The sequence below is a fragment of the Sardina pilchardus genome, chromosome 21, assembly GCF_963854185.1.
Source record: "Sardina pilchardus chromosome 21, fSarPil1.1, whole genome shotgun sequence".
Taxonomy (NCBI): domain Eukaryota; kingdom Metazoa; phylum Chordata; class Actinopteri; order Clupeiformes; family Clupeidae; genus Sardina; species Sardina pilchardus.
In genome coordinates, this window is record NC_085014.1 from 27,982,854 (window position 1) to 27,993,757 (window position 10,904).

At 48.5% G+C, this 10,904-nt stretch overlaps 1 protein-coding gene across 1 annotated transcript in view; it reads right to left on the minus strand.

The window, feature by feature from the left end:
- mcf2a (MCF.2 cell line derived transforming sequence a) overlaps positions 1-10,775 on the minus strand; it is a 27,946-nt gene extending 17,171 nt beyond the window's left edge. Inside the window, exons 1-6 of the mRNA XM_062524322.1 lie at positions 10,355-10,775; positions 4,310-4,378; positions 3,512-3,626; positions 3,081-3,171; positions 962-1,081; positions 510-626 (exon numbers count right to left, since the gene is read on the minus strand). Of these exons, the coding sequence (XP_062380306.1) occupies positions 510-626; positions 962-1,081; positions 3,081-3,171; positions 3,512-3,626; positions 4,310-4,378; positions 10,355-10,412 (570 nt within the window). The 5' untranslated portion in view covers positions 10,413-10,775. The remainder of the gene's footprint in view (positions 1-509; positions 627-961; positions 1,082-3,080; positions 3,172-3,511; positions 3,627-4,309; positions 4,379-10,354) is intronic.
- Positions 10,776-10,904: the final 129 nt, after the last annotated feature.

A 10,904-nucleotide genomic window follows, 5' to 3' on the forward strand; every position in this document is an offset into this window, starting at 1 on the left:
ACACACATGCGCACGCACGCACGCACACACACACACACACACACACACACACACACACTTTCACTTCAGAAAAATGCTGATGCGACCACTCAGCACTGCCAAGCACTTTATCTACATGTATCAGTTTCCCCGGATGAGCCAAGAGTGTGTGTTAAAAATAACACTGTGTGTGTGAGGAGCGTGGAGATGCCAAGGAAACAGCACTGAGATGGGAGAGTGCTACACACAGTCATTTGTGCTACGGCCACAACATGGAGGTGCATTAAAACACAGTGATGGCAAACTGAACGATGCAAAGAATGTCTGTTGACTTCTGCTGTGTGTGGAAAAGTTGACCAGCACTACAGTAGTATGCCAATGAACTATTTACTCTCACAGCATTCATCTAGTGCATGGTGTTTACAGGACAGCGTGAGAGAGAGAGGGAAGGGAGGTGGCAGTGTTGAGTGTATGGCTATGGCTATGGCTATGGCATGGGTGTGTGATGGCTAGCATGTGCTGGGCCACACCGTTCGCAGGACAATCCAGTCACTGTGGCAGTAGTCCAGGGTTCCCCCGAACTCAGAGGTCAGCTGGTTCTCATTGATGTAGCGCAGCAGGTCTGTGACCGAGCTGAGCATCACCACCTGAGGAGGAGGGACACGCCATTAAGCATGCACACGCCAACACGCAAAGAAACCACAGAAGCAAACGCATGCAGACACACACACACACACACACACAGGAACACACACACACACATACAAACCATATGCACGCCCACACACACACACACCCACGTACACACATTTAACAATTTAGACTTACCACGACAAAAAGTATGAAAGGGAGAAAATGTATGTGACTGTGCTGGCACAGCTGTAAGCATGGTCATATGATCGGGCTAATGATCATACTAAGGCGGTGTGGTCAGCTGATGGTATGGAGCTACAGTAGCGCTTTGGGGCACGCGGGGCCTTACGGGCATTTTGAGCATGAAGTCCTCCTGGCTGAAGCGGAAGCCAAGGTCTGTCACTGTCCGCTGGAAGAAGCTGGTGGGCCGCAGGACCAGAACGAGGTGCAGGTTCCCAGGGAAGGAGGCCTGAGTGTGGGAGAGAGGGAGAGATGGAGAGATGGAGAGATGGAGAGAAGGGGGAAGTGAGAAGGAGAGATGGAGAGAGGGGGGACGTGAGAGGGGAGACAGCTTTATGTGCTTTCTTTACAGTCCCACCTGACTAGACAGGTATCACAGCACGTGGCAGTCATAAAGGCAGCTAGATTTGTTGCTGTCCGGTGCTTAATGTGAAACTTTTCAACTGTGACAAATGAATTCAATGAACTGCGCCAAAGATCCTTGACTGGCATTTCTTCAACCCTCTCTGTCTGCACTGTACAAGAGCAGCATTTGGAGTGCTGCTGAAAGACTCGGACTGAAAGACTGACAGACAAGGGCATCTTACACCAACTCACACGAGGCACCCTAAATCACCTTTCCACTACACAAACAAAAACACTATTCTGGCTCGACGCCAAAGTCCCCTGACAGATCCATCAACAAATCAGGCTGTGGATAGATCGCGGTGCCATTCAAGTTGATCTGGGCATTATGCGGAGGCTTAATACTGCCCATCCTAAAGGCAGCCCCACATAAAGCTACAGCAACCATAATCTACTCCCACTGAATGCCTCTGCAGAGTCACTGCAATCTCCCTTATGCAATACACAGTTCAGTGCAGGTGTGCTGACTCTGCAGTCTGATAAACCGGTAGCTATAGATTTAGTCTGAAGCCATTCTTGATTTATTTTACACAGCATTAGACTGACAGATTTACATGTTTTAATGCTTGACTTTACAGTAGCCTATCATCAGCGTTCGTATTAAGTGTCTTTGAAATCAAACTTTTAAGAAAGCAGCAGCAAAATTCGCCTAACGCACATGACGTCACCGTGGCTATCATGACTCATCTGGGAGCTAATGATTCAAACTTTATATCTCTAAGCATCTACATGCATCTGGTAAGACTGGTATGTGCCGAACGGAGTTTGTATAACGTTATTTCTTGTCGCGCGGGAGCAGACAATCACACTTGACATTCATCCGTCCTCGGGTGGCCACTGACGTCTGTTTGAACTGCTATTGACAAACCATCCCTCACGTAGACAGCTTAACAATCACGCTGAAGGAATTTTATCACGGCGCATAATACGCGAACACACGGGTGGTCACGTCCACCTGCAACAGCGGAATGACTAAGCTAAAAAATCTGTTCCGCCCGCAGCATCTCGCGTTCATGCTCGCTGCCGCATTCTAGCCCTGCAAACTTCTGGGCAACTCTATAGACCGTACAAAGAGATAGACTATTACCGCTGCCCTCCGTATTCTGGGCATGCCTCGATAGCGATCTTGCTCGGTCATTGCGAGAGAACTTCTCAGTGGACGAAGAGGAGTCTGAACCTCGCCCATCTTGTCCTGACAGTTGGTGCCCGGCGCAGTGGACGGTAGCGGGACGGAGCTCCGCAGCGTCAATGCCGCTGCCACAGAAGGGTGGCAGCAGCGTCTGCATTCTTCCCTCCCGCCCGCTCTGCCTCCCATCCAAAAAAAAAAGCGTCATCATGTAAAAGTTCCACGTAACTGCTGCTGCCACCGCTGTCGCGAACACGTGTTCTTTGTTGCCGTCACCATGCGGTTATTTCAGGTTACAGGAGTGGGCAGCGCGGAAAGGGGTGCGATTTAGAAACATGTATGCATATGCCAGCGCCCGAGACCGCATAAACCCAATGAAATAGATTCGAGATGTAATTTTAATTTACAGTGTTTAATTACTGGTGGGATACCCACCTACTGTACAGCATTCAATTCTACTCTGCATCTCAGTTTTTTTTGCCACCAACGCAAAAAAGTTCAGCACCTTGGACAGCAACAAAGTATCGACCCATACTTGCAAGGACACATACTGAACAGCTTTACATCCCTCACCTCAGTACACCCCAAAAGCCCATTTGTTACGTTGCCTATAACAGTATATATGTAGATGGTCTCTAATCATTAATGGTACTCAGGAATAAGAGATCATTTCAAGAGGAAAGACCATTTCTCTCACCGCAATCCGTCCAAGTGCTGTTTTGATCGAGCCCCATGTATCCAATCTTCTATCTAATATGATGATAAATTTAACTCCAGGCTGGCGTGCTCTGTGATGTAAAGTTAAAGGTTAAAAGTTACATTTATTAAAAACTAAAAAAAAAATATGTCATATTCACTCCTATACCAATCCACCCCAATTAGTAATCAAACAATAGCCTATTATGATACCTACTGTGAATTGATATGCTAATTAAATAGGCTATAAATCAAATGGCAACAATTTTGTATGTATTTTGTTTAACATATTCATGATAATCATTGTACAGTACATAAGGCATAATGATGTTATACATGATGAAATATACACACACACACACACACACACATACACACACACACACACACACACACACACACACACACACACACACACACACACACACACACCTTGGAATTAGGGTGAGGTATGTGAGGACTTTAGCCAGAGCCTCCTCGGGAATATCAGTGAAATCAGAGCATTCTGGAAGTGTGATGATGACACTGGAGTCTTCTCCACGACCCCCTGGTGTAAGGGTCAACATCATGAGATTACACACCCACAACAAGCCCAACAAAACCCTGTGGCCACATTATCCTCCCAAGCCATGTAAAGCATGTCATTCAATCCCACACCTGCAACTTTATCCTTAGGTTGTGTGCTTTAAATAGGGTTCAATAGAAGGTCTGGTCTACACAGCTATTGGAGACGTCAAGTCTTTAACAAAAATGAAAAAACAAAATCCACAAAATGCATGCTGTCTTAAAAGCAGAATCCGCTGAGGGGGGTTTGGTTGTCAGAGAGAGAGGAGCCAGAGAGACCACATCGACATCAGGCGCTAATGAGTGAGAAGTGGGCTTATCTCAGTGGGAGTTAATGAGATTTTAGCTTAGCTTAGCATGTGCTAATGAATGACACATCATCTCAGTTTAGTATGTGTTAATGGGTGAGAGCCCAGCTCTAGGGCACTGGGATGAATGGGTAGATGGGAGCTTTGCTGGGGTCAGATGTCATGGACTTAATGGGTCCCTGGCTGTGCTCCAACATGTCTGGCTGTAAAAACCTTGCAGAGCTTCAGGAACTCTTGTCTGGCTGGAGAACACCCATCAGCCAGGGTATAGCTGGGAGCATTTTACAATCACTGTGAACGATTCATGGCATGTAGGAATGTAAACACAGCAGTGAATCATCATAAATGACATTCTTACCTGATAAATAAGCCACTTGCTTCTCAATGTAGCCACCCACTTCTTTCATGCACAAGGGGACAGAGACCTCTGGGAAGACAGGAAAATAGGCCACTTTTCTTCAATTTATATTATTACAAAAAATACTAAAGGGTTGTTCAAATGTTGTCTGACATTGCTATTAGCCAAAGTGCTACCCTGCGTTAGCAAAAGAAAACAGCACCAATCTGAATGTTCTCGGCTGACAGGACCGGGCAGGTGTACATGAGGCATGTGTCTAATGAGCTGGGCGTCTGCAAAATGGCCGCCCTTAGACAGGAAGTCTAGAGAGAGCGGATCTGGTGTATTGTTACCGTGTGTGCGCTGCATGTCTTCATTGAGTCTGTGCTGGCTGTGGGCCAGAGGCCGGCGAGCCCATTAAAGTCAGATAAAGGGCAGAGTGGAGCTCGGTTTCATCTGCACACGCTCTGTGAAAGAAGGAGCTCTTCACACATCCCACACAGCCCATAGTCACATTACAGTGACAACAATGGCCCCGTCCCAAACAGCACACGGCTACTGTCTCCGGGACAATAGGATGAAAGGCCCATCCCTTTGGTTTCCATTTGTTCAGCGCCTTTGTGCTTATATAGAAATGTCATTTGCACTCTCTTGTCAAAGGTACTCTTCTCTTCCTGTAACACATTCTATTTGCAATACTTATTCCAGCAGCCCGACTGGCAGAGCAAGGTGCACATGTGAAGGCAAGAGCATACCACGTTAGCATACCTGCATTGGACCATACAGTGTGTGACCAGATACAATTCTCTCCTCATTTGAATCAATATATTGTAGGCCTGATACTTGAACATGATAAAGTATTTACATTTCCTAGGGATCCAGCTGAGACATTATCTATACTGTCATACTTATGATTAATTGGCATATAATAACTTTCAGCTCCTCTCAGCACATACATATAGTAGATACATACTGTATGTATACCCTATGATATATACTGTATGTATGCACTTTATTGCGTGTATCTGCTGTGAGGCATCTGGCTGGGCTCAGCAGTAGGTCTCATTAGGCTCCCAAAGGCGTCTCCATGTCCACAGGGGAGCTCAGTGGTGCTGCTGGCCTCCAGCTGTAGAGGAGCAGCACATCCTGGCTCCCCGCGGCCCCTGGGCCCTCTCCCCTGCCTGGCCCGCGCACCGCACCGCACCGCAGCGCAGCCTGCTGAGGAGGGGATGGAGCGCGTAGGCTCAGGAGCCAGAGTGGACGCCCAGCTGAGGAGAGACCGGCGGAGCTCCTGCTCCTGCTGACTCTCACGCCACGCACATCCATTAGTAATCACTCTGGACCAGTGCTGCCATGCTTTAAAGGATATGGGGAGGTGAACCTCAGTGGTGTTTCTGACAGCTCTTTACACACACACACACACACTTACAGTGCGCACACACACACACACACACACACACACACACACACACACGCACACTGCAGTGCTTTTTGATCATGGTCTCATAGAAGCAAAATCACAGATTGTTGTGTCAGCTAAAGTTGAGGCTGATGTTAAAACATGACACGTGTCAGCTGAAGTCGAAGTTGAGTTTGGACAAGACATTCTGCAGGGCACACTGTCCTGTGTGGACAGTTTGACAGCAGCAGAGAGCAAGCGCGTCACAAACCACTGAACACACACACACACACACACACACACACACACATAACCGATCCCCTCCATCATATGTACGCTCATGTCCAACACAGCATCATCAATTCCCCTCCCCCAGCATCATCTCTCATCCCTGTGTCCATGTGCATTAACATTGTTCTATTCAACAGCATTCAGCAGAAACAGTCACCCCACCGAAGCAACATGGCCCATGATGAATGATTTATGGAGCAGAGGGAGATTAAAGTTGCATGAGGGCTCCAACAGGTAGAGAGGAGGCTGGACTGAAGCCGTGGGGCCCGCTGACAGGACAAGGCCCGGCCTCTCGCTGTGTCAATGTAGTCGGTCGGCGCTCGAGTCGCCGCGGCTGAATGTTTCATAAGCTCAGCTCCTGTGACGCTGTCCCCCGCCCCCCCCCCCCCCCCCCACACCCGTCATGTGACGCGCTCCGCTCCTGGTCACCGGGCTCGGCACAGGCTACGGTTTCACGGGCGCAGGTAGGCCGCTGGCGAGGCGGAGGCACGTGGAGTGGGTTGCGTAAGAGCCGCCTGGAGGCCTGGTGCTGATGAGGCGAGGAGCGCTGGCTGGCCGGGATGGAGCCGCGCCGGAGCCAGATGCCCTCAGCCAGAGCACTCCGGGAACCAGAGCAGTGTGGAGTCTTGTCTGTGCTGCAGCTGATGCAGTACAAACCTCTAGCTTTGGCTACATTTCACATGCACTACAAATATTCACTACATGGCACAACGCCAGCAGCCATAGGCCAATCACCAGACGTTGTTGAACTGCAGACTTAAATGCTGCAAACGTGCTGCAAGAGTTCCTGGACAGCGTGACATCAACGCATCACAAGAGACGAGTGTGTCTGATGCTATCGGCTGCAGGATTAGGCCAGACTGTCTGTAAGTCACTCGGCGGCCATTTTGAGAGAGGAGATTTTTTTATCAGTGGAGGAGTCAGAGTCTGCTGCCTGTAAGCACCACTGCTGCAGCATCCAGCTCTCCTAATATGGGTGTGTTCCTTCATCCCCCCCCTCTGCCACGCAATAGCAGTCACACTACGCTACCCTACACAGCCTCATACATTAAACAGCGCCGCGGGGAGATCGCTGAGCTCCTCCAAACCTGCCAAAATCACTCTCAGCACTGCGGAGGACACAGAGGCCATCCCGTCTTCAGCTTTTGTTTGTGTTTTAAATGTAACGCTATTGCTAACTCAGACAGGTAGACCACACACACACACTACCGTGGGTTACCAGGGCTCCAGTCTGTTGTGGCAGACTGTTAAAATCACATCCACCAGCGGGCGGGATTATGGACTTAGACTGTGCTGTCATTAAACACACTCAGCTCCTCCTAAGCCACACAAACAAGCAGCACAAGGTGCACCCACTCTACCTCTGTGGGCTGTTCACACTGATAATGCTGTGTTGACATAACAATCCACCAAAACACACACACACACACACACACACACACACACACACACACACACACACACACACACACGCATGAGTCCAATGGTGTTTGCTCAGTGTGGGAGTGTTCCTGCATGACTTCCATCCTGTGTACTCCGTCAACACAGTTAGTGGAGATACTGCAGCGCTGTGTGTTGAGTGGGTTCAGCCAATCCTGGTGCTCCTAATAGACTGGGACCATGTTATTTCCATATTAAGCTCAAAGAGAGACACATGAACTATAGATCCATCATTGTGCTGTGTACTACATGGACAGGAACACATCGGCCTAGGGTGAGTGACACACAGTGATTGCTCTCTCTCTCTCTCTCTCTCTCTCTCTCTCTCTCACACACACACACACACGCACACACACACACACACTCTCTCTTTCTCTTTCTCTCTCTCTCTCTCTCTCTCTCACACAGAGACACACAGACAGACAGACAGACACACACACACACACACACACACACACAGACACACACACACACACACACACACACACACACACACACACACAGACACACACTCACACACACAGACTGACTTTGTGCACGTGGGCAGCATAGGCTGCGGCCGGATTCGAGGTCAGTAGATATTTTTACCAAACAGGGATTTTCAGCGCTAAGGGGATTAGTGTTGTGTTGTGGGCTGCTGTGGAGGGAGTTTGTGTGGCGGTGTTCATTCCTCCATCTGCGCCTGTGGGAACCGCCGCGCTGTGTCATTGCTTAATGCGAGCTCCCTTTAGAGTCTAGCACTAATAACCACCAACCTGATAATGGCATACTACAGCTAGCAGAGGTGCATTAACAAATTAAAGGCTTTCATTAATGCCTGTTTTTATAATTGAAATGCTACCATCTATCCAGTCCACACTGATCCATAAATCATTTTTTACTTTTAAATATGAAAAACACAAAACCATACCAAACAGAAATCTCTTAGTTGCCCAAGCCAGGAACTGACACACACAGACTCACGTGCTAACAGCAAGCACTTTAATCCCACTACAATTTAATGTAATGAATGAGGACCTTGTGGAGGTGTGTGAGTACCATTCTGTAGGAAGGGTAAACAAACAAACAGCCCACTCTGGGCCAAAGGGCTTTCACGCTAGCAGGGATTGCGGAGGTCAAAGTTCACAGCAGGGATTAGCAGCCCACAGCACTCCAAACCTCAGCTGTGGCACATTTCTGAAATAACTCAGCTTCTCTAAATCTCCTCTTATAATGGTGGTTCAGAATGAACAGTGAAGGAGAGTAGTTATTCCTTTCCACTGTTAGGGCAGTGGGCCATATCCATTTACTCAGGAGCTAACCTCTAGGAACATATAGCCTATCATTCCTGAAGGCTAAATGCTAATATTAGCATTAGCACTAACCTGCAAGATCAAAATCATAAAATAGAATAATCACTACAAGTGTGTCTTATTACCATGGTGATATTGGACAGGTATAAGCTGTTTAACCACATTAACAAAAAAAGAGCAGATTATGATCTTGAATGTTTGATCAAGATTCCAAAGCTGTGCTACTGTATGGGTGCAGTGTCCAATTCTAGAGACTCAAAGAGTCTGATCCGCTGATGGTTATGTTTGGCCTCTGGGTCAAAGCCCAGCCTCAGTGTGCCATGCCAGGCACGGGGGGGCCGGGGGGTGGGGTGGGGTGGGGAGCAGAGGCCAGCGCATGAGGTCTGCATAAGGAATGGAGTATGCTGTAGTCCTGCCATGTCCCATGTCTCCCTCCCTCCCTCCCTCTCTTCTCTCTCTGGAGTGTGCAGACTGAACATGGGCCAGCCTGGGACGAATAGATTGAGTTTCCTGTGCCCACACTGCACTAAACAAATCCGCAGCAGGTATAAAAATAGCTCATTTGCCTGTCAAAGTTAACTTTAAACAGAACGTGACATTAGAGGCTCTGTATAGCTGAGCTTTCTCAGAAGACATTCATCAGAGTGTAAAAACAAAATGGATTAATCACGTCCTTTTAAGTTCCTCATATGGCGTAGCTGAATGTGAGTCTTTAAACTTAACTAGATCTTGCAGTATCACACAAAATAATGAGCTGACTGGCCCTGAAGCAGGTAGTTTCACATCTCCAACATGTTTACCCTGATCAAGAAGTATGACAACTTTGCTGGATATTTTATGTAATATAATATTTTATGTATTATTCTTGTCATTTTGTAACATTCTGGCATAAAACAGCATGGATTAATGGATGGATACTATTACTTCTCCATCTGAGGGGTGGCTAGAGGAGGGAGCAAACTGGGCAGATGTGTGGGTGGGCACCTGTCCCCCTGGGGAGTCTATTGCCCCGGTGACATCTGGTTGAGCGGGAGACCAGTGCCACTTCAATCATACATTTTTCATCAGTTGCTGCGCCCTCGATCTATCAGCCCGTTTATTATTACATTTCCTCAGCAAACTAGTGTAATCACAGATTACAGGCTCCCCTGGGCCCAAATCCATTTAGAGTTTGATAGATGCAGTAATTTACTAGCAGCAACTGACTGTACAAGCCAAGACTGGCTCCAGTGACTGCTGTTATTGGCCCATGGACATTTTTGACAGACATTGATGCATATCACAATTGTAAGCTTAAATCATAGGTACTGCAATATCCTACAGTATATTCTGAACTGGCAACTATGCTGTATGCTGTAGTGCATGCACAACACAATAAAAAAGATTAATACGTATTACATGTATACTATGGATCAAAATCCTTGGCCTTCAGGTTTAAAAATAGTGCATGTAATCCCGATGCTACATCAGCAGAGCATTTTCAGATATCCAGCTCAGAACTACAGCACAGCCACTCACACACAGGAGTCCTGTGCCATCCCATCTGTGTGGGAGGCCCAGCAGACACTCGGCCAAGCACTGGGAGAACACACACACACACACACACACACACACACACACACACACACATACAAGTTTACTCACGTTGCAGTGTGTTTTCCAGTTCAGAGCCAGCCTGCAGTAGGCTGTAGTAGCTCTCCATGTTGGTGAGGGGAGGGCTCCGGCTGGCTGGCCGACCGGCCTCGGCCCTCTTCCCCGGCGAGAGAGGCTGCTCCACGGGGCCGCTAGGCCCTCACATCCTCCAGGGGCGCCGTGGCTGCACTCGCACTCTGCTGCAGGATGGAGGGAGGAGGGAGGGAAGGGAGAGGAGGAGAGAGCCGAAAAAACTTCTCTTCACTTCTTCCGGTAGCCTCCAGAATCTGGTGCAGGCGCTCTCTCTCTGTCCCTCTCTCTCTCTCTCTCCCCGGCTGCCTCCTTGCCGCAGTGTCACCTTGAGATGGACGAGTGCATCTTGCCCGCTCCCAAATCGCCGCCGAACCCCCTCCTGTCCAGAGGAGGCTCTCTCTCTCTCCTCCCCCTGAGCTGCGATCAATGGCAGACCTGCTCAGGCCACTGCAGTGCCTCCCCAACACGCAGTCCTCCTCACCTCTCCTCCGCACACTGACTGAGAGAGAAAGAGGGAGGGAGGGAGGGA